At 40.8% G+C, this 22,579-nt stretch overlaps 1 protein-coding gene across 1 annotated transcript in view; it reads left to right on the top strand.

The window, feature by feature from the left end:
• The window catches only part of LOC308051360 (small conductance calcium-activated potassium channel protein 2-like), a gene marked incomplete at its 3' end in the record, with an annotated part of 95,807 nt that overhangs the window by 5,108 nt on the left and 68,120 nt on the right, over positions 1–22,579 (top strand). The window contains exon 3 of the mRNA XM_080361742.1: positions 9,251–9,669. Coding sequence (XP_080217868.1) covers positions 9,251–9,669 — 419 coding nt within the window. The remainder of the gene's footprint in view (positions 1–9,250; positions 9,670–22,579) is intronic.

The raw sequence follows: 22,579 nt of genomic DNA, 5'->3' as shown, positions 1-22,579 counted from the left end.
TACACTTTTGAAGAGGTGGAGGAGGGAAGAGTTGAGAAGATAGTATCATCCAATTATCATAATAATTTACAATGTATAAATTACCCACTTCATGCATAAACAGTTTGTTGCTTCATGATATTTTACGTAATTCAAATAGCAGCATATGACATGATTAAAATTGTTGTTTCTAGACAACTTACTGTTCTATTAAATTCCAGGTGGAAGTTAAGAAACTTTATGATAACAGTTCACATGGTAAAGCTGCATTTTTTTTTTCTACTTCTACTGAGAAAGTAGACCTCTCTGTCTCTCTCTTGTACTACTGGAGATAGAAATGCTTTTAAAATGTACGGCTCCTGAAGTATTACTGGCACTTCCTTATATTACTGAAAACAAAGGATTAAAACCAAAATTCTCTAAGGTTGCTAATAAGATCTCTTTAATCGCCTGTCTTGGGTATTCTGTCACAGCCTGGTATTTCTTGAAAGATGGCTGTCACAGGGTAGGAGGACTATGTCCGCTGTGATACTTTTGCTTTTGGTGCTGGACTGCGAGTTCGCGGCTGAGGAAAACATGCAGGCCGACTCAATGTGACTGATAAAGCATGATTCAACTTTATTGCCCGGGATAGCGCGTATTTATACCAAATACCATAATTATGCATACTTGTCTCTATCTAATAGGCTTAGCACTAAAAGGTTACATTTACTTACTCCACCTACTTGGGTTTAGCTAACTATGCACATTCCGCATTCCTTCTTCTGACTCTCATCTCTTCAAAGACATTCCCCATTCTTCTGGTTCTTATCTCTTCAAAGACATTCCCCAGTCTTCTGACTCTTATCTCTTCAAAGACATGCAGACCCTGCCTTAGTCAGTACTTTTCCATTTCCCCCTTCCCCACGGCCTAATAGTTAAGCTAACTAAGGCCTACTTATGTCAACTAGAATGGGCTCTGCTCGTACAGTGGACTCATGGACTCATGTCCATGCTCCTTGAGCCAATCCCTGACACTGGACTACTTAGGGTATCCATTCTGTAAATAAATGTTGCCCTTCTATTGCCTTTCTTGAATAATGGTAACCTGTGTTCCTCTGGACTGAATCTGAACCTCCTCTCCCTCTTCTCTTGATACAGATGCTCTCACTCATACAGAAAAATGAAAATTGATGATATTTGGCAGAAATTATTATTATTATTATTTTTTTTTTTTTGCATGTGAATTGAGATTTCTAAATACTTATTAATTGAACTGTCATTTCATGCTCAAGTAGGACTCCTATGGAAAGTCATGCAAACTTCAAGGGTTAAGCCATTGTTGTCACAGGAGAGTTTACTTTTAGAATTCAGTCCATCACTTTCCAGGTCTCCAGGGAGAAAGCACCCTCAGTCCCTAGATTGCTCTGAAGTGGTGGGAAAATCATGTGATACTGATGGATTTGGAATGAAACATTTTCAGTCTTCATTAACATTATGTAAAGTCATCACATATGTGAGCCCAAATATCTTGCTGAAGACTCAAGAGTCTTTTCTTCTTTTCCCCGTCTCCTGAAAACTTGAAGAAATGGAACAGGCAGTCCTAGGAAACAAAAGTGGATGTTAATAAATACATTTCTTGACTTATTTATTGTGCAAATCAATTCCATAATCCATTATTCAAATAAACACTGCTTATGGGGCTTTAATTATCTTATTGGAAAGTTCTTCAGAAAAAATTCTGCGTTCCCTAAGAAATATGAAGTTAAAACTCCCTTACAGTTTCTCATTACAAGCACTAATGGGTATTCTGCAGGCAAAATTTTTTGTATCTGTGTAATCCTTTTGCCTTCACTGTGGTGTCTTTCTTCTTCTGTTGACTCTATGCCAAAATAAACAAAAGTCTAGCTTGCCTTTGCTTAAGTATGCTGAATCATCAGTTAAGACTGCTGCTGCAAAGACAAATGAAGATTAAGAGCACAGAAAGCAAGTCTGTTGAATAACAGGTGAAAATCAATACATAAACTTTGAGTGATAATTTTATTCTGATCTAAAACCTGTTGAAAATTACTGAAATTTTTCCGTTTATTTTAATAGGCCTCAGATCGGGCGACAACAAATCTCATCATGTGCCAGTTTTGGTCCAGGATACAGTACCTTCATGTATAGGCTTGAAAATTACCTTGTACCAGTGAAGCTTAATACACATTCCATACAACAGAAAAGCATGCTGATTATAAGAAATCTAGAGACTCCATATCTGTTAAATTATCACTTTAGGAGTATTTATTTGATAAATATTTAGTTTTAGTTCCATTCAGTGCATTTTTGAAAAGATTATATCTGCAGAACGTGTTGACCCAGGAAGAAGTTACAGGTGCCCACTGTCTCTGAAAAGCAGCACTGTAATGCATAAGACACAGAAGGCAGGACAGAAAATCCTTTAACATTGGTCAAGCATCTAACAAACAGTGACTGAAAGGATCCGAGGCCTTTTGCATTGAAATTAAATGTAGAAGATGCTTGTTTCCAACAGCCTCCCTTAAGACATAGGAGGAGGTTGTATCTAATGGTCAGGCCACTGAATGGTTGGCCTGACAATACCTAGCATTGTCCATTCAAATGCACCCTTGTTCTGAGCGTTTTTTTAGTGAGGCTGTTAGAAGTTTATCAGGACATCAGGTTTATCTTTCCTTAACAATCGGTTCTTAAGTCTAGAGTCACAGGTGTACTCCTTTGTCAGAATGAATAAATTAGCTCATTTTATGTAGCTTCAGATTCAGTATTTCTTCCTTTAACTTCTGTTTCCCCTATCACCTTGCAAAAATATTGCCAGTTTCTTCAGTGAATATATCCTTTTTTAATTGGTTCTTGATTTCCCAGTAGTAGTGAAGCTGATCTTCCCTGAAGGAAGTAAGGCTTCTCTCACATTGGGAACAGTGGCTGATGGCAGTCGTGTTGGAATTAATTTCTGTGATGAATGAAGAAAAACAAATCCTAAATCAAGAACTGTAAAATGATCATTTAAATTTAACAACATAAAAATACTGTAATGTAGATAGTTCTCCTCAGTGAATTTTGCTTCCACAAGAACATTGTAGAATTAGAGTTACTTTATTTCTGAGATACTTGAAATGGGGAAAAATACGACAATACGACAGAGAGCGCTAGGTTTCTTACAAGACGCATTCTAAAATTAGTTCTGTAAAAAAGTACTGATAGTTTGTGGGAAGATGTGCTATGTTCTTCATACAGAGTCTTGGAATTGCAAAACTGAATTCATTCCTAACTCTGGAATCTGACTAATGTTTCTATCCCAGTACTGCTAAGATTAGTGCACTAGTTATAGCTGACCACCTACAAGACCATAAAAGGTTTTTAAAGAGATGGTTTTGGTTTGGAAATATTTTATTAGTAATTTTTTCAATGTATTCATTTGTTGTTCGTATTTGTGAAGGTGCAAAGGGAACCTAAGCAATCCATTCAATATTTCTTTGCCACTTTCCCTTTCAGGTGTAATAAAGCTAGCATAGCTGATATCCAGCTACACTCTCAGCAGTGAGAGTGAGCCAGAACAGGCCAGTAGAAGCAGGGGGTAGTGTGGAGTGTCAGCAGATGGAAGTCGGGTTCTAAACAAGTTGTATTTAAGTTAGCTTAGCTGGTGGAATGTTTTGTAAAGATTTGCTACAGGCAAATAACCTGCTCTGCCCTTAGACTCTGTGATTCTGTGGAACAACAGTATGGTTTTAAAACTATGCATGTTTTTCATTCCATCTCTATCAATTGTACGGAGCAGCTACTCTGGATTGCTCTGGGTCACCCAGTCTATTTACTAGTAAACATATCTGTTACGTAATAACATACATTTCCTTTTATTTTTTTTAAATAACAGAACGATGCATAGTATAAAACAATAAAAATACTTCTATAGTGCACTGGTCCCATTTTCCCATTTTGCGTGTTTGTGCAAAGGAAAGGAACAGGACTCCTACCTAAACTGTTCTTTCTGTATTAATCTTCCTCCACTTATGCTATATTCAGAGCTTTACTAAGTCATGTTCCTTCTGCATCTGCTTGGAGAACATTTTTGACTGTCAACCCCAGTCACAGGAGCTTTTGGGAACTGCTGGCGCTGGATGGAAGTTTTCTGAATGTTGTAACTTTAAGGAGCTCATTCTCATTGTATTTTACCCTGCTGGAGGGAGTGGGGTCTGAATATATTATATGATAGAATAAGTGTTAAATGAAGAATATTATTTAAATGAAGAAATACCTTTAGTGGACACTGACTTTGAAAGAACTCCTTATTCAGTAACTTTAATTCAGTCACTTACTGATGGGTCTAGTGAGTATCTCAAATGAATATGGTAACCCCGAGTGGTGGGCTTCTATTTCTGGACCTCCAATTTGGTTCAAAGGCTCCGAACAATTCATATCAACATGAGTAAATATCTCACCATTGTTTAAAAATCTGAGGAAGCGCAAGTGTGATTGTTCCATCAGGAGTCCAAACTAAAAGTAGGAGATTGCCTCATGGAATATCTTATTAATAATGCTTTTCTCGGGAATTCCTTCTACTCTATAGCACTGGGGAAGAAATCTGGATATCTAGGAACATCCTTTTTTATTTTCCTTGGAGTCCTTGGATTTAACTTCTTGACACTGTCACCTGCATAGAAGGTTATTGGGAAGAAAGAATGGCAATTCTAGGAGCATCTCACCCTCTTTGGGTCCCTGAAGCACATACATACAGGGAGAATTATGTGAAAAGATGTTCCATATGTCCCAGCAATTGCTAAGTGTTGTAATGGTTCCTTGGCACCACAGGCTGTCAGGGATTAAGCCATTTCGCAGTTGTTTGAGACAAATGATAGAGCTGAAAGTCTGGCCTGTAGCATTTAAAAATATTGAGCAATGCCTCAGAATATCTTTGGAGAGAGAAAGCAAAAAAGAATACTGTCAGTATCTGATTTAGAACAGAAGGAAAATATGGGGAGGCAGAATTTAATCTTATGTTAGTTTATGTGATTGTGTCCTGCCTTTGTTAGCTCATCAAGTATTTGGGCCAGTGTTTTTATAATGAGCTGAGGGACAGAGGTTAAAAAAAGACATGGACAAACCTGATAAGCATGTTGAGTAACACATATGTGCTTATTGAAATGGTTGTGGCTATGTCCCTCTCTGCATGTGCCCTGTCATAGGAACTATGATGTATATTATTCAGGTATATTTTAATGTGAAGTTTTTGATGCTGCACACTGGAAAATATGATACACAAAGACCATAAGGAGCCTCAGTTACACATCTCTTCCTGAGATGGTCAGATTTAATGCAGTCTTTGAGGGAAGCATTTTGAGCCTACTTATCCACCAGCACACATTAACGTGAAATTTTCTTTACGTGTACTGACATACACAGCGCATATAGCAAGATATCAATAACCATGAAAAACTCATTTTGCACAGCGATACCAAATTTAAATAAATATACTATGCAAAAAAATCATTTTTATGATGAAACTAAGTACCAGACTTTTACAATAATTCTTTTAAATTGGCATTTTTATAATTAGGGGTGTGTGTGTATGTGCATATACATGTACGAATGATAGAATAGTCTAGTTTCTCAATTTGAACAAACTAAGAATGTTTCATTCGTGTAGATAGCTATATCCACAAGATCTTGTGGATCAATTTCTAATGGCCTACTAGAAAATTTGGTCTGAACTCTAGATGTGGGAAACATTCTGGAAAATATAAGATAACAAGGCTTTCATGTAGTTTTGTGAAAAACATTATTCTTTGCCTTCTGTGCTTTGCATGCAGAAGGTGTTTGATGCCTCATGGCTTTTATATAAGACTTAAACTTACTAACTTCTCTGCTCTGTGGCACTGTATTCAGGATGTAGAGTCCTCAGGAATTCCTATAGAGTCTCCAAGATCGAGGACAGGCCTTTGGATAATCTATAGACCGTTTGATTATATGCCTTCTGATGATGCAAGAAGATGTTTTTTCATCCCCTACTTAGGTAAAGGCTTGAGATGTCTATCTCCAACCACCATATGATTTTCAATCATTTCTACTTAATACCTTCTTCCTCTCTGAGGACTAGCACTGTGCCCTTGTGGCCAAGAAGGCCAATGGCATCCTGGGGTGTATTAGAAGGGGGGTGGTTAGTAGGTCCAGAGAGGTTCTCCTTCCCCTCTACTCTGCCCTCGTGAGACCGCACCTGAAATATTGTGTCCAGTTCTGGGCCCCTCAGTTCAAGAAGGACAGGGAACTGCTGGAGAGAGTCCAGCGTAGGGCAACAAAGATGACTAAGGGAGTGGAGCATCTCCCTTATGAGGAAAGGCTGAGGGAGCTGGGTCTCTTTAGCTTGGAGAAGAGGAGACTGAGGGGTGACCTTATTAATGTTTACAAATATATAAAGGGTGAGTGTCACGAGGATGGAGCCAGGCTCTTCTCGCTGACAACCAACGGTAGGACAAAGGTTAACGGGTTCAAACTGGAACACAAGAGGTTCCACTTAAATTTGAGAAGAAACTTCTTCTCAGTAAGGGTAACAGAACACTGGAACAGGCTGCCCAGGGGGGTTGTGGAGTCCCCTACTCTGGAGACATTCAAAACCTGCCTGGACGCCTTCCTGTGTAACCTCATCTAGGTGTTCCTGCTCCGGCAGGGGGATTGGACTAGATGATGTTTTGAGGTCCCTTCCAATCCCTAACATTCTGTGACTATAATGCTGTTTTTAGTTGCATAAGCGATATTTTGGGGACTAGAAGCTATAGAAAAATGTTTGGTCAAAAATTTGGTAGAACAGAAGCCACAGGGGCTATATTTTGCTAGTCTGTGTCATAGTTCCATCAGTTCTTTTATAAGGGTAAAGTGACTCCAGTATTTAACCATTTAAAATTAGGATTTTTAAATTAAATCAAATTGCCACAATGCCATTGTGAGTACAGTTGATTCTCCTTCTGCAAGGAATGCCTCAAGGAGTACAGCCGATGCTACTTTGGTGTTGTTTATCGCTTCCTTTTTGTTCCTTACAGCAGAGCAGTGATACTGTTTTGACATTTGTTCTTCTACCGGGACCGTAGAGAAACTGGCCAATTTCCTTGCACTTTGCTTTCACCAACATCCTCAGATAGATAACCTGCTAGGAATTTGTTTTGATATACTAATGATTTACAAAATTAATTTCTCTTCTTTTAAGTAGCTTCAGGGAGTCTCTGATCTAAGTTGCATCTACTAGGTTGCATAATTGCAAGCATATAAAATGTACATGAAATCCTGTACTAATTTCTATCTATTTTCAGTATACCCCAGCTGACTTGTTATCCACAGCCTATTTTGTTCCAGAATGTTTGATATTCCTGTATTTCATGGACTGAATTTAGAGACACAGATTTGTATGGAAATTTAGCTCATAATATGGGGTTGAAATGTTACTATTTTTTAAAAATAGGAATATTTGTACTGGTTCTGTGGTCCTCTATGGCTTCTGGTGCTTTCTACCTTCTGTGTTTTCACCTCCTAAATCTCATTATGTGACAGCTGAAGACATTATCACTTTCAAATATTATTTTTCTTAGAAGCAATTGGCTTAGCCAAAGTCAAGTTGAGTTGATAAGGATTTTCTGTGCCTGGAAACATAACCCATTCCACTTAGCACTACTGAGAAACTTCTTTCTTTGTAGCATATTAGGATTTCTTCTGCTGACAACTGAATGTGTTCTTAAGTATATGTTTCATAATGATATCCATCCTAAAGTTTTTAAAAAAGTGATTAATTATAATTTTCTTTTATGAAAATTGTAAGATCATATTTTGATGTCTAAGTTTAACTCAACATTCCTCTATTCTCATCTTTTGAATCAAATCAATACTTAAGGTATCATTTTTCTTTAATTGCCTTTCTGCATACAGTATTCATATTGAAATCTGTGAAGACGGTAGGTAAAAAGGGAGGACAAAAGACCATTGGTTTTCCGGCATATTTTGAACTGAGAGTTCAGGCTTGCATTTCTAAACTTTTGAAGGATGGAAAGGGGCAAAAAGCAATGCAGATGAGGAACTGCTTGTTTGGCCCTATATATGGTGTGCAGCATGCCGGAAATACTTTTCTTACATTCAGAAGGACATTCTTTGTGTATTTCACCTTCTCACCCCTTAAATTACTTCTAAGTTTTTGAATAATCTAGTTTTAAAAATCCTGCAAAAGTTTTTTGTTTCCGATTACATATTTACTGAACAGCCTTGTCTAGATTCAGACCTGAAGTGGTGTGAAGGTCATCTCCTGTTGCTGAGATTGTATGTTCTTTGTCGTTATGGATTATTTTCCTTTTTTGAAAAGTTACCTTGCATATCCCTACTAGCAACAAATATCGTTCAATTAAGTATTTAGTTAGTAAATCTTCAGGAACAACATTTACTAAACTGTGTGAAGTGTTTTATTACTTTTCTTCCTGAGTGGTAAACTGAAGGCTTTGATTCCGCAAGGACCTACATACATGTGCATTTAATTTTCAGCTACTAATAGATCTCACCTGGCTGCCTAGGCTGCTCTGGTGTTTGCAGGCCTCCGCTTTTCTTTTTTTGAAGGTGTAACTACAGTTCGTTTAGACATAGTCGACCTAGCTTTAAAACAGCCAGTTCAGGTATTGCTAGTAGTTGAGGTACAGTTGAACTGATTTTTCACTATGGGTTATCTTTTAGGGTCTTTATGTAGTTTCTTGGGTGGTTTTGTAGCCTGTGTTGGTCTATATTCATACCTGAAGTTTGAAGAGAGCTTGAATAGTTCTACTGCAGCTATAATCTCTCCAGCCTGAAGCGCTGATATGCTCTAAAGAAGTCTTAATGTTGTACCGTAGAAAGTATTTTCAATTTGTGATTTAGATTTCCATCCTGAAAAACCTTTCTTAAATTCTTCTTAATTCTATGAACTTGGAATAAGCAATTGATTTTGCAGGGATGAGGTTTAAATTGGCATGGAGTATTATCAACAATGACAACTAAACAAAAATTAGAAAAAAAAAAAAAAATCTTAGTAAATAGTATGTGGAAATTCAGTTTCATATAGGGTTTTAAAAATGGTTCACCAAAACATTATTTTTGGCTTAACCAAAATGACATTTTCTTAGTAGTGACTTAGTAATGTCATTTGCTGAAGTAACATATTTATTTTGGTTTTAGTGGTCATTAGCAGCTCTGAAAACAATGGTATTTTAAAATGGAATTATAACAAGGTTTGTTAATGGCACACTAAAATTAACCTTCTGTTTTATCATTTCAGTTATTCATGGTGGACAATGGAGCAGATGACTGGAGAATAGCCATGACTTATGAGCGCATTTTCTTTATCTGCTTGGAAATACTTGTATGTGCTATACATCCCATACCTGGGAACTATACATTCACATGGACAGCCCGGCTTGCTTTTTCTTATGCTCCATCCACAACAACAGCTGATGTGGATATTATTTTATCTATACCAATGTTCTTAAGGCTGTATCTTATTGCCAGAGTTATGCTTTTACATAGCAAGCTCTTCACTGATGCATCATCTAGAAGCATTGGAGCGTTAAATAAGATAAACTTCAATACCCGTTTTGTTATGAAGACTTTAATGACAATATGTCCAGGAACCGTACTGTTGGTTTTTAGTATCTCATTATGGATAATTGCTGCGTGGACTGTCCGAGCTTGTGAAAGGTAAGGTTGTTCTGTTTGGTTGGTGGGGTCTGTCTGTCTGTCTTGTCTTGCTTCTTTGGTTTTGTATTTGAAGGACCTAAATATTTAATGGCATGGAGCTTCCTGGTCTTTAATATGTTGAGTGCTGGTTGGATTTTACTCTGTCACAGATTGTCAGGAATGCTTTGCCTTTTAATCTGAAGGACTTACGTAGAGAAGTTTGTGCCATAACACTTATTGTAGTATTGCAAGTCGATTTCAATGTTTTCATTTAACTTGGCTGAAACACAACGGGATACCATAAAATGTCTTTTAACAACAGTTACAGTTGTTGATATTCTGTATTGATAACAGCTTTCATTTATTGTGTTTGCGAGTTAAATTTATTGAGAGACATGTAGATAAAATAGCTATGGAAAATTCCAATGGAAAAATGTATCTTTTCAATTAGACTTTTATTGTACTGTTTCTTTAAGAAAAAAAAAAAAAAAAAAAGAGAAAAAATGTTGTCAGGAAGTTGGCAAAATCAAGAAAGGGTGATGTACTGGTTTAGACTGGGACAAAATTAATTTTCTTTGTAGTAGCTCGTATGGATTTGTGACCAAAATAGTGTTGATAGCACATGATGTTTTAGCTAGTGCTGAACAGTGCTTACACAGCATCAAGACCTCTGTTTCTCACTCTGCCCACCCCCAGTGAGTAGACTGGGGGTGCACAAGAGATTGGGAGGGGACACAGCCAGGACAGCTGACCAAAGGGATATTCCATACCAAATACCATCATGCTCAGCAATAAAAGCTGTGGGAAAGAAGGAGGAAGGGGAGAAGTTTGGAGATATGACATTTATCTTCCCAAGTAACCATTACACTTGATGAAGCCCTGCTTTTCTGGAAAAGTAAGATGGGGAGTAGTGAATGAATTCCTTATTTTGCTTTGCTTGTGCATACAGCTTTTGCTTTCCTTATTAAACTGTCCTTATCTTAACCCATGCATTTTCTCACTTTTACCCCCTCCCACTGGGGGGGACTGAGCGAGCGGCTGTGTGGGGCTTAGCTGCCTATCGGGGTGAACACACAACAGAGGCAAAGAGAAATGGGGGGAGGGAGGGAGGGAGAGAGAGAGCGCGATAAAAACAGAGGGGAAAAGAGATAGAGGGTGAGAGAGATTAAAAAAGAGAGAAAGAAAGAGAGCAACAGAGAGACAAAGAAGGAGAAAGGGAAACTTAGAGAAGGGGGGAGAAAGAGAAAAAAGAGGGAGAGAAAAAGAGAAATGGGGAGAAAGAGAATGGGGAAGAGAGAGGTAGAGTGAAAGAGAGGAAAAAGAGGAATGGAAAAGAGAGCTAGTAAAGGAAAGATAAATAGTTAGAAGGGCAGAGAAAGTAAGATAGGGAGGGAGAAATATTGAGAAAGAGAGAGGTGGGAAGAGGGAGAGCAGACAGACAAACCAAGAGAGACAGCAAAAGCAAGAGTGTGTGAGAGAGGGAGAGAAAGCATGAGAAAGCACACAAGAGGCAAAGTGAGTTGAAGAGAGGAAAAAAAATGGGAGAGAGAAAAATACTGAGAAAGCTCGGGGCAAAAGCCGGAGACTGAGTGGGAGAAAGCAAGAGAGAATGCAAGGAGCAAAAAAGCAAGAAACCATGAGAGAGCAAGAGCAAAAGCTAGGGAAAGAGAGAGCAAGAAAGGAAGAGGCAACGAAATTGAGGGAGAAAGCAAAAGCAAGAACATGAGTGTGAGAGTGGATGAAAAGGTGAGAGAGAGAAAAACCTAGAGAGGGAGAACGGCTAGGGAAAGATAAAGTGAGAAACAGACATGTTGTTTTTCCTCTTCCTTTCCCTGTTTGCCCACCTTGGAAACCGTTTAGGGGAGTTATTTGTGACAGCTAGCTGATATAAATCAGCAGTTAAAATGCAAGCTGACTGTTATGGTCAGGTTACTTTTGGAAGTTATTAATTGCATTACTTCTCAATTTGTTACGGAGAAAAATAGCTTATCTTATAAACTGAATGTAGATATTATCTTGACATTGCTGCTTTTATTGTTAATATTGCCAGAATTGTGGAATGCAGTTTGTTACAGTACATGCTTAGTGTCTGTGTTGTTCAATTATGTTATGGCAAGACTAATCACGTTCTGAAAATGTTAACAGTGACATATTATAGTTTCAAAATATTTCCAATACCTGGGACAGAAGGCACATTCTAAGGGTGGGTTGACGTTGTCTGGCTGCCAGGTGCCCCCCAAGCCACTCTATCACTCCCCCTCCTCAGCAGGACAAGGGGGAAGAAAATACGACAAAAAACCCTGTGAGTCAACATAAGGACAGGGAGATCACTCAGCAGTTACTGTCATGGGCAAAACAGACTTGGGGAAGATGGATTTAATTTATTGCCAATTAAAAAAACAGTAGGACAGTGAGAAACAAAGACAAAACTAAAAAACACCTTTCCCCCACCCCCTTCTTCCCAGGCTCAACTTCACTCTTGACACTTCCTCCTCCTCCCCCACTGAGCGGTGCAGGGGGGTTGGGAAAGGGGGGATGCAGTCAGTTCATAATGCTTTGTCTCTGCCACTCCTTCCTCCTCATGCTGTTTCTCTGCTCCAGCATGGGGTCCCTCCCATGGGATACAGTCCTTCACAAAGTGCCCTATCGTGGGTCCTTCCCACAGATTGCAGTTCTTCACAAACTGCTCCAGCATGGGTCCTTTTCACGGGCTGCAGTCCTTCAGGAACGGACTGCTCCAGCATGAGTCTCCCACAGGGTCACCGGTCCTGCCAGAAAACCTGCTCCGGCATGGGCTCCTCTCCACATCCTGCAGTTCTTGCCAGGAGCCTGCTCCGGTGTGGGCTCTAAATGGGCTGCAGTGTGGATATCTGCTCTGGTGTGGGGTCCTCCATGGGCTGCAGGGGGACAGCCTGCTTCACCATGGTCTTCACCATGGTCTATAGGGGAATCCTTGCTCTGGCACCGAGAGCACCTCCTCCCCCTCCTTCTTCACTGACCTTGGTGTCTGTATAGGTCTTTCTCTCACATTTTCTCTCTCTCTCTCACAGTTGCTGTGCAGCATTTTTTACCCTTCCTTAAATATGTTATCAGAGAGGCACCAACAGCATCGCTTATGGGCTCAGCTTTGGCCAGCAGCAGGTCCATCTTGGAGCTGGCTGGAACTGGCTCTATCCGATATGGGGGCAGCTTCTGGTGTCTTCTCAGAGAAGCCACCTCTGAGGTTCTCCCCTGCCCTGCTACCCAAAAGCCTTGTCATGTAAATGCAATACAAGAAGTAACAAAGTGTTAAAAGGAAAGATGTTTTGCCTTCTAAATTCATTGCAAGCGACAAGGCACTCTCTCAGCTGCCCCCATGTCAGACAGAGCCAGTTCCAGCTGGCTCCAAGACGGACCTGCCGCTGGCCAAAGCTGAGCCAGTCAGCAATGTTGATAGTGCCTCTGTGTTAACATATTTAAGAAAGGGTAAAAACCACTGCACAACAGCAGCTGTGAGAGAGAGGAGGGATAATATGTGAGAGAAACAAACCCTTCTTCAGCTACCAAGGTGGGTGAAGAAGGAGGGGGGAGGAAGAGGTAGAAGAGTCAGGAGTGAAGTTGAGCCTGGGAAGAAGGGAGGGGTGGGGGGAAGGTGTTTTTAGATTTGTTCTTATTTCTCATTATCTGTGATTAATTGGCAATAAGTTGAATTCATCTTCCCCAAGTCAAGTCTGTTTTGCCCATGACAGTAATTGCTCCCTGTCCTTATGTTGACTCACAGGGTTTTTTGTCATATTTTCTTCCCCTCTGTCCTGCTGAGGAGGGGGAGTGATAGAGTGGCTTGGTGGGCACCTGGTAACCAGCCAAGGTCAACCCACTGCAGGTGTGCATGAAGAGCAATTCATAATCGTCTTGGTGTCTTTATCAGAGAGAGGAGGAGAGATGTCTGACAGTTACTGTGATATAAAACAGCTGTTTGTTTGTTTGTTTTTAAGGCTTATTTTGTCCATTAATACACTAAATATTTACAAGTAACTTTGACTTGCAGAAGATTACAGAAGGTAGTCTGTGAACTGCAGAAGGTGAAAATACCTGTAAAATACAATAGTGTATGCCATTTCTGAAACAATACAACATATTGTAATACATAAACAAGAAATGACAGAAAGATTAAAGATAAAGCATTAGGACAGAAAGTTTGCTGGTGTAAGTGTTCAACAGAAGGATTTGATGTGAAAGAGAGAAGAAAAATATTAGTCCCATTGCAGCTTGATGCTGTTGGAGGGGAGAGGAGGATGTTGGCTGAACACTAGTTTTCCTTGTTTGGGCTTGTTTGCTGCTGCTGCTGCCACCTCTCTAGTAGGACTCACATAGGACATGAGATTTAAAGAGGAGAAGCTGCTCTCTCTTTCCAACTCTGGAGAAAAGTGTTGAAGAACATGGAAAATATCTAGGTTAATAATCAGTCGTGTCAGGAAGTTTAATGGCTTCTTTTCAAATTTAATATTTGGCTATGGTACATCTTGGGGGGGGGGGGGGGGGGGGAAGAAGCTTAAACGTGATTATAAAACATTGCATGCCAACTGCTGGGTTTGCAGTGGGGTTGTAGTAGGAGAATGTGGAGTTCACACTCCTGCAGGTGCTGTTTGGCAAGTGCACCGTCCATTTGCTGCTTCAGCCTTGCTTCTGGTAGTTAATCTGTGTCCCTTTTCTTTCAGTCAGACACATTCTCTGTTGTTACTGAATAACCTAAATTTATCAGTTGTGTAGTCACTTAGTTTAATTGACTTGATCTGAGAATTATCCAAAATGTTTTCCTTTGTGACCGAAGTGTCAGCCAGGGGCTAGGGTGCGTATTTCTGAGTCCCCAGTAGCACATGTGGGAAATGACATTGCAAATGATTTACGTGAAGTAATGGTCTTCTAATAAAAAAAAACCTTCTCTCTTACCTGTGTTTCAGAAAGAAGTTACCTGCTGTTCTAATTCCTTGAGTTAAAGGTTGTTGTGAGGGAGTAATTTAGGGTTCTGCTTGCTGCAGAACAGTGTTTAGATTTCTTAAAGAGAAGCGCGACTTAAAAGAGTTCGGTGGCGGGTTTACTCTATTATTTACTGCACGGGGAAGATATGCCAAGCCAAAATGCTGCTTACCTTCTTTCCAGGCGCCTGTATCCGTTCACGAAGCAAACTTTCAGGTGTCTTCCCTCCCTGATAACCGTTTGCTCCGGGGGCTGTGTCTTGGAGCTCCGGAGACAAACTCTCAGGCGAGGCCTGTATCCGTCGCGGTGCAAACTTTCAGGATTCTTCTCTCCCTGATAACCGTTTACTCCAGAGCCTGTATTTAGAGCTCCGAAGGCAAACTTTCAGGGGAGGCCTGTAGCCGTTCGCAAAAGCAAACTTTCAGGCATTCCCTCCCTGATGGCCGTTTGCTCTGGAGCCTATGTTTAAAGCTCCAGTGGCAAACTTTCTGGCGAGGCCCGTAACTGTATGCAGAGCAGACTTTCAGGAAACAAAATTCTCAGGAAAAGAAAAAAAGGAGTAGAATAGCAGGAGGGCTGGCTTGAGCTGAATACCTGCACAGAGGTCCAACCGAGCACAGAAAACTACAAACTTGTATATCTTTATAGACCATGCATACCATGATTCAGTCCAATAGTAATATTTCACTTTTAGGTCTTCTTGCTTCTCATTTGATCTTTTTTCTCTGATTCCACGTGGGCCTTTGTTTTGTTCAGCTATAGACATTGGTTTTGGTCCATATCCTTGCAGGTGCTGTTTTGTCTGGATAAATCCTTTCTTCTTAGCAAAGTGCAAAATAGGCTGCGTTTTGCAGCTGTCTGTAATGTCTCCGCGTTAGCCTTGGATCGCTGTCTTCTCAGTCAGTTCCGTTTTTCCCAGCAGAGTGCAAACTAGACCTTATCTTGCAAGTGTTCAGTGTAGTTTGTAGTTGCTTCTGGTAAATATGAGCAGGACTTTACAGCTTAAAATTCCAGCAAATCCAGCTTACCGAGTAACATGAAGCAAAGAGTATATTAAAAATTGTTCAACCTTGTATCTCTAAATAATTCATTACATTTAGTATGCATCTACTTAAGCCAAATGATTAATATTGAACTTGAATTGGGCTCATCCACTCACCTGTGAGTAGTAAACCCATTGCCATACAGCTCACTTATTTGGCAGGGAGAGCTCAAAGTGGGCTCATCCAGGCTGTCGTATTTATAGAATAAAGTGGTTGACTCGTAGTCAAATTGCATACAGTAGGAAAGGTATGCACGAGACTCCCTGTGCCCACGAGTTACCGGCATTCAGTGTGCCCTTCTGCTTCCTTGTGGGTCTCCTGGAAGGCGTTCTTGGCCTGGCTGCGGCTCAGGCCCTTACCTCCTCTGGAGCCTGGACCAAACTGCTGCTGGTTTGGCTGGGGGGGGTCGAGTGCATCCGCCACAAAGGTGATCTCTTATGTTATCGTGTATTTTAAAGTATGCATTAGATAATAGCTTCAAATCTTCCCACAATCCATAATTGTAGAGATGCAACATTATCTGGAATCGAACAGCGAGATTTCAGATCAAATATTTGTGCCCCAACATCTTTTTCTTTTTACTTTTTAAGTCATTCATCTTTTCAGAAAATCATCATACACCTTCAGAGTAATGAGCTTCTGAAATTTTATCCTTGTCTGTTTAAACTTCGATGTGGAAGTGGAATCTTTTGCAGTTGATTCTTTCCAAGGCGTTCAAAACATGATGTTACATTTAGTTAATGCTAAGCTGAAAAGCCTCTTTTCGGTTTTAAATTATTTTTTTTTTCCTTTTCCAAGTATACCAGCATTTGACAAAAGTTTTGTTTGATAATTCTTGATAATACTACATTTAGAGTGGTATTTGGTCTAATAGTTACGTCTCCTTGCAAGCAGATGGCATTGATTACCTTCCCTGTTCTTTTTGTGTTGGGAGGCAGAAGACCTGCTGATGCGATCAGCGTACCTTCAGTGACTATTTCTGAAGGCAAGGCCTGTGATTTCTCTTGATTTTTAGAAAATGAGATCTTGCATAGACAATCAGTCAAGAAGCAGATGCTGTGGCATGATGTTCCGGTGTCCGTCAGAGACACAACAATCTGCATCAGGAACTGCACGGTAGAGCAGTTAATTTTCATTTACTTCAGAAGGAAAATAAACAAAATTAGACTCAAAGAATGTTGGTATGGTTTTAATAGGATCAACCCTAATACAGGTAATAGGCTATAGTTTTATGGATAATATAGAACATTAACGTGAAGGTTTCAGTATACCAACCAGAGTATGCTAAGATGTATACAGATAATCTATACATTCATAAAAAATAAAAAATTAAAAGTGATAGAGAATCCATCCTATAAATATGTTGTGACCTTGAACAAAGTCACTTAAGCTCTGTTTGTCTGTTCCATGCAATACAATCATATTTATCTTTACTGTTTGGCGTGGTATCCTTATGCTGAATAATAAAATGGTTTGACCTTGCCCAACTATCACCTGACACTAAGGGGACAGACACGTTCTTTTAGGGATCCTTGGCACCATCACCATTTCATTAATCTGAAAAACACGTAGTGAACACCGTTAGTACGGCATATAGCATCATGTAACAATTAACATCATGTAGTTCAATATTGAATATTCTCACCTTAAATCAAATCCCCTTGAGGTACACATCGAACTTCTCCATCCTTCAGCATTATTCACCAAGTGCTGCCAGGTCCTTGGGCAAAAACAATCCCACAAATGGCTTTGCTTTTGTCTGAGACAGGAGTAACCCAGACTGCTTTTCCTAACATGATTTTCATGTGTACTACAGGGACTGTATCTCCTTCTAGAATATGTAGAGTTTCTGATTGGGCAGGCCGAGCTCGATTAGTTGATCCCTTAGTGTTGACCAACCAAGTAGCTTTTGCTAAATGGGAATCACAGTTTTTGAAGGCTCCTCCACCCATTGCTGTTAGTGTAGTTTTTAACAGATCATTGTACCTTTCACTTCTCCCAGAGCATGGTATGGGATGTGATATACCCACTCAATACCATGCTCTTTGGCCCAAGTGTCTATAAGACTGTTTTTGAAATGACTGCCATTGTCTGACTTAATTCTTTCTGGTGTGCCTTGATGCCAAAGAATTTGCTTTTCAAGGCCCAAGGTAGTATTCCAGGCAGTAGCATGGGGGATGGCATATGTTTCCAGGCATCCGGTGGTTGTTTCCACCATTCTAAGTACACAGGGCTTACCTTGGCAGGTTTGTGAAAGTGTAATATAATCAATCTGCCATTTTGCAGAGGCCTCTGGGCTTTTCTGCCTTTTTCTTTTTTTTTTTTTTTCTCTTGTGGATGGGCTTTTCAGGATTGGAGTATCATTTCCTGGGACTGGCTGCTTAGTGTGGACAGAGTTCGTGGGGAGTTGCCTTGAGTATCTTTTATTTCTATTTTTTATATATATTTACTAGTAGTATATTAATATTTTGTTATTTTATTAAACTATGTTTATTTCAATCCAAGTTTCTCCCTTTCCTTTTGATTCTCTCCTCTGCTGGGGGAGAGGGGGTTAGTTGTCATTTGTCCGTCTCAACCGCGACAGTTAGCGAGTGGCTGTCACGGTTGTATTGGTAGCTTGGGTTAAACCATGACTCCTGTTCGAGCTCATTGTGTGATCAGTGCACTCCTCTTACTCCATGTAGCATCAGTTGCATGATGCATAGAGGGAACCTTCCCTTGGAACATTCAGTCAAGCACCAACAGTTGAGGTGCCAGGAGAAGCTCTGCATCAGTACCAATCACTTCTGAAGCAGTTCAGACCCCTTCAGATGCTGTTAGTATCTGTTTTTCAGTTGGAGTGTAGTTGGCCATATCTCCGGCTGCAGTGTAGAGCACATTTTTAACATCTCGTTCTGTCCAGACAGTCCCACGGGCATGAGTTATCTCGTGTTTAATTTGTTCAAAGGCTTGTCTTTGTTCAGGACCCCACTCAGAATGGTTCTTTTTCCAAGTCATTCAATAGAGAGGGCTCACAATCTGACTGTAATCAGGAATATGCATTCTCCCAAAACCTACAATGCCCAAGAAAGTTTGTGTCTCCTTTTTATTAGTAGGTGGAGACATAGCTGCAGTTTTGTTGATCACATCCATTGGGATCTGACAACGCCCATCTTGCCATTTTATTCCTAAAAACTGGATCTCTCGTGCAGGTCCCTTGACCTTGCTTTGTTTTATGGCAGAACTGGCATTCAGAAGAATCTGGATTATTCTCTCACCTTTCTCGAAAACTTCTTTTTCTGTGTCACCCCATATGATGATGTCATCAGTGTATACTGTGGGTGTTCTGGAGCTTTACCTTGTTCCAGCATGGTTTGGATCAGTCCATGGCAGATGGTAGGGCTGTGTTTCCACCCCTGGGGCAAGCGATTCCACATGTACTGGATGCTCCTCCAGGTGAAAGCAAACTGTGGCCTGCACTCTGCTGCTAAAGGAATAGAGAAAAACACATTAGCAATGTCACTTGCGGCATACCACTTGGCTGCCTTTGACTCCAGTTCAAATTGCAGTTCTTACATGTCAGGCACAGCAGCACTCAGTGGTGGCATAACTTCATTCAGGCCACGGTAGTCTACTGTTAGTCGCCACTCATCACTAGGTTTATGCGCTGGCCAAACTGGGCTATATCAGAAGGAGTGTGACCAGGAGGTTGAGGGAGGTGATTCTCCCCCTCTACTCTGCTCTCCTGAGACCCCACCTAGAGTATTGTGTTCAGCTCTAGGGCCCCCAATGTAAGAGGGACATGGACCTGTTGGAATAAGTCCAGAGGAGGGCCATGAAGATGATCAGAGGGCTGGAGCACCTCTCCCATGAAGACAGGCTCATAGAGTTTGGGTTGTTCAGCCTGGAGAAGAGAAGGCTTTGGGGAGCTGGTGGCTGGTTACGAGTGGGGACCAAGGCTCAGTATTCAGGCCACTTCTCTTTCATATCTATATCACGCCACTCTATATCAATGATCTGGACAAGAGGATTGAGTGCACCCTCAGTAAGTTGCATATGATACCAAGTTGGGTGGGAGCTCCTTATAGGAGCCTTCTGGTACCTAAAAGGGAGCCTGTAAGAAAGCTGGAGAGAGACTTTTTACAAGGACATGTGATAGGACAAGGGGTAATGGCTTTAAACTGAAAGAGGGTAGAATTAGATTAGATATAAGGCAGAAATTCTTCACCGTGAGGGTGGTGAGGCACTAGAATAGGTTGCCCAGAGAAGTTGTGGATGCCCCATCCCTGGAAGTGTTCAAGGGCAGGTTGGATGGGGCTTTGAACAGCCTGGTCTAGTGGAAGGTGTCCCTGTCCGTGGCAGAGGAGCTGGAACTAGATGATCTTTGAGGTCCCTTCCAACCCAAACCATTCCTTGATTCTATGAGAGTTTTCTTTCCTCAGGTCTTCTAATTTGGCCTAAATAATTTCTCTGTACATTTTCCTTGATGGTATTCTCTGCCACCAAACCATAAAGCTAAGAATAACTTAAGGATGCAAAGAGACTGGATTTTGAAACATCAGGTGAGTGTTCCATCCTTCAAGCCATTCCACAAAAATGCACATGAAAGGCAGATTTAGCACTTCCAATACTGGAGCAGCAGCACTAAATCTTAACCACTGCTATGAAACCAGACATTCAGAAGCAGCCAAATGCAACAACCAAAGGCAATTTCTGAGGAATGAGAGTCATTGATAAAGATCCATGTTTTCGAGATGGGGAAACTAATATGATTGTTGACCAATCACTTCCCTGGGGAGCCTGTTGCAATGCCTGACAACCCTTTTAGTGAAAAAAATTTCCAAATATCTGATCTAAAACTCCCCTGGCGCAACATGAGGCTATTTCCTCTCGTCCTATTGCTTGCTACTTGGGAAAAGAGACTGACACTCTCCTCTCTACAACTTCCTTTCAGGTAGTTGTAGACAGCGATATGGTTTCCTGTCAGCCTCCTTTTCTCAAGACTAAACAGCCTCAGTTCCCTCAGCTGCTCCTCATAAGACTTGTGCTCCAGACCTTTCACCACCTTTGTTGCCCTTTTCTGAACCCTCTCCAGTACCTCAATGTCTTTCTTATGATGAGGGGCCCAAATCTGAACACAGCATTCAAGAAGCGGCCTCGCCAGTGCCAAGTACAGGGGGAGGATCACTTCCCTAGTCCTGCTGGCCACACTGTTTATGATACAAGCCAGGATGCTGTTGGCCTTCTTGGCCACCTGGGCACACTGCTGCCTCATATTCAGTTGAATGCTGACCAACACCCCCAGGTCCTTTTCTGCTAGGTAGCTTTCCAGCCACTCTTCCCCGAGCCTGTATCATTGCATGGGGTTGTTGTGACCCAAGTGCAGGACCTGGCACTTGGCCTTGTTGAAGCTCATAAAATTTACCTCAGCCCATTGATCCAGCTGGTCCAGATCCCTCTGTATGGCCTTCCTACCCTTGAGCAGATCAATGCTCCCACCCAACTTGGTATCATATGCAACTTACTGAGGGTGCACTCAATCCTCTTGTCCAGATCATTGATATAGGTATGAAAGAGAAGTGGCCTGAATACTGAGCCTTGGTCACCACTTGTGACCAGCCACCAGCTGGATTTGACTCCATTTACCACAACTCTTTAGACCTGGCCATCCAACCATTTTTTTTTTTTTTTTTTTTACCTAGCAAAGTGTACGCCTGTACAAGCCATGAGCAGCCAATTTCTCCAGGATAATGCTGTGGGAAAGAGTGTCAAAGGCTTTACTGAAATCTAGGTAGACAACTTCCACAGCCTTTCCCTCATCCACTAAGCAGATCACCTTGTCATAGAAGGAGATCAGGTTAGTCAAGGTTTTTCTGTACACTTACATTATGGTTTCTTATTCTTTGAGGAAGATATTCAGGAAATGTGGACCATCCTTTGCAGAAATCTTTGTGACTGTACTACAGCTCTGTTCCTACTTGTTTTTGATCACAGCTCCTAAATGTAAAGGAGAAATTAACTGGAGCTGGGTGGAGTGGAAAATTAAGACTTGAGATCCTAATACGTTTTGAAGGGATTTCTGATTAATGTAGTTGAAAGTCTTTGTGCTCTTCTCCCTTGAGGAAATCATGGCTCAGTTTCTTGAACTCAGATGTTGCAATCTAGAGAAGCCTAAGATTATTTTTCCAGTAATTTGACCTTTACTCATGTATTTTCTTGAGTTCTATAAAAGGTAACATTCAAATGTAGTTCTGCTATCAGAGGGAAGTTGTTCTTCTGTCTTAAATTTGTGTTGTCTGTCTATTATTGTAATGAATGTTCTGTAGCTCCAGAAATACTACGTATGTATTAAGTGGTCCCAGCTCTACTAGAGGGACACACATCTTCAGTTATGTGTCTTATCCTCTTCTTCTCCCAAACAAAACTTATTCTGCAGTGTATCTATGACTTGTTTTTCTTTAATGCTATGGATTATTTTTGCTAATGGACTAAACTGTCTTTGACCTATAAGCTTGTGGTCATTACTCATTTAAAATGAGAGACAAAGAATGAAAAATGAGTTCTTATTTACTATTCTTTGTGGTGCTTTCAAATGATAATTTCAGGGACTGGAGTCAAGCCAAGGGTGTAGGCACCCTGGACTGTGGTCTCAATAACTGGAGTGGGGGTCTTAGTGCCAGTGGCTGGAGGGAGTAAGGTTTTCCAGCACCCAGGATGGGACCAGTGTGTGTCCCAAGTGCCAGCTACTGGGAGGGACTGGCACGAGTGAGGCAAGTGAGGGGCTCAGCACCAGTGACTGTGAATCTGGAGAGTGTCATGCATGTGCCTTCACTAGTGACCTTCTATCTCTACCAGCCAAAGAAGAGGAAGGGGACTTGGCTGTCTAAGCTTATGTTTTATGTGAGTACTATATGTCGGTGCTGTTGAAGGCAGTGCCTTGTCTGTGGTAGTCT

Source organism: Nesoenas mayeri, assembly GCF_963082525.1.
Source record: "Nesoenas mayeri genome assembly, chromosome: W".
Lineage (NCBI taxonomy): Eukaryota > Metazoa > Chordata > Aves > Columbiformes > Columbidae > Nesoenas > Nesoenas mayeri.
The sequence above is the reverse complement of the archived record's forward strand: the minus strand, read 5'-3'. Positions and strand labels throughout refer to the sequence as shown.